The 1,983-nt window shown below is 36.1% G+C and overlaps 1 protein-coding gene across 1 annotated transcript; it reads left to right on the forward strand.

Moving 5' to 3' along the window:
• Positions 1-700: 700 nt before the first annotated feature.
• LOC147299820 (uncharacterized) lies at positions 701-1,514 on the forward strand. Its single transcript, XM_086229460.1, has one exon. It carries the CDS (start codon positions 793-795, stop codon positions 1,120-1,122), a length of 330 nt encoding a protein of 109 aa, XP_086085586.1. The 5' UTR covers positions 701-792; the 3' UTR covers positions 1,123-1,514.
• Positions 1,515-1,983: the final 469 nt, after the last annotated feature.

Here is a 1,983-nt window from a genome sequence, read left to right on the forward strand (position 1 = left end):
ACGCAAGCAATCTGAACTCTGAAGCTAGGCAAACTCAAGGCCATGACACGTCTTTAACATAAGCCCAAGCGGCCAAGCCCATTCAAGTATTCATTGAAAACGACCTACATGTTACGTAAGAAAAATAGAGATCATCCTAAGCCTTATTGTAAAATAGTAATCACGTCCTCATAATAATACCCCCTCCCATTCTTTAAAAATAGAGTAGTATGATTTGATTATAATACAAAACGAAAACCCATTAAGTAGACCCTTATATTATTCTTATCATAGACCCTTGCTAGTTTTGCCCAGCCAATCATCTAAGAGAATCCACTTAATTAAGGGCCCAAAAATCTTAAGTAATTAAGAAGCCAGTTCACATTATTGATGAATATAATGTCAATTAAGGTACTCATGGTGTCCCAATACGTACGCAACTCAATCATTCATTCATGTTTCCAGTTCATTTAAGACTAGGGAGTATTAACCACTAAGGATAGCTGGAGTAGCCTATGTGGGCACTCCAAACAACTAATACAAGATGACTCACAAAGCGTACAAGAAGCCACTTAATAATTTCAAACCCTTTAATTTATAAAATTGAAAAACCGTATGGAGTACTCCCCAAGAAATGTGATAGCCAGTTTTGCCGACCCTAGTAGGGGCCTATATATATGGGCCTAGTAAGGCCACTATAGATTAATTTGCTGCAAATTAACCTCAATCATAATCAACTTCTCCTTTGATCTTCCTTGAATTCTCTCTCTAGCTTCTTTGGCTTGAGAGAGAGAGAGAGAGAGAGAGAGAGAGATGGGGGCCTTGAGGTGGCTTCTTCACTCAGCATGGAGTGCTGTATTATACCCAAACGAAGAAGATCATGAAGGAGACTTGAAGGGCTTAAAGGTGGAGTCTAATGGGGGGTTGTCAGCTAATTACTCAAAGAATTACAGAGATATGTATCCCTCAGGATTCCAGATGCCTCTGCACTACCCTCGCCACACAAAGGAGGACTATCTGAAGATGGAGGAGTGGAAGGTGGACTTGCTTCTCAAGCAATATGGGCTCCCCAATTTCAAGGGCACCCTTGATGAAAAGAGGGCATATGCAATGGGGACATTCTTGTGGCCTGATCAGTATTGATCATATTCATTCATCAAAATCATTCATGATCTATTGGAATTGGACACATACTGAGACCCTCAGATCGAGATCATATATATATGTGCATATATATATATATGGCGTACCATATATATATATATGTTTCCAGTTCTATATATGTTGGCGTAAATTAAGAGCCCCTATATGGTGCGGTAGTCGATCTCTAATGCACAATTAATTAATTAATGTTTATGCGTTTTTGTTATGTAATTTGGTGGCATCTTTGTAGTTGCATTCTACTTATGTATGCATACAGTATGGTATTAATTTCTTTAAATCAAAGAGACGGCCTCCTCTAGTTTATGCTAGAATCATGGTAAAAATGTGCACATTTATTCTCAATTAATAAAGATATATATTAATTGATGAAAGTATATCCTGACAACTGTCAAAATATAAAGTTTTGTATTATAATATATATTTTTTATTGAGTGGTTATATTCTCACCTCCTGTCTTATTTTTTCACTCATATTTTAATAAAAAATATAATGACAAATTTATCCTTTTGTAAAATGACCTCTAAGGACTTGACTAAAGAAAAAAGTAAATAAATCTACTCTATTCATCCATCTCTACTCACCCACCTCTTTACAACAACCTAAACATCATAAACCCTAAAATCTTTCTCTTATTTTCTGATATCATTTGTATACCTATATTTTGTTTGAATTGACTCAAGTTATGGTTTGATAATCTCCTTGGAGGTTACTTCTACTTCAACATCCTTCATTCTAATTCTCTATCTCCTAGCCTGGTGGACCTGAACGAATTGGTTTTGTTGTTGGTGTGGTGGTTCTGTGGTGGAAGTGTTATATATATAGTTGCCCTACAATTAATAT

Source organism: Dryas octopetala, chromosome 1 (genome assembly GCF_963921425.1).
Source record: "Dryas octopetala chromosome 1, drDryOcto1.1, whole genome shotgun sequence".
Classification (NCBI taxonomy): Eukaryota; Viridiplantae; Streptophyta; class Magnoliopsida; order Rosales; family Rosaceae; genus Dryas; species Dryas octopetala.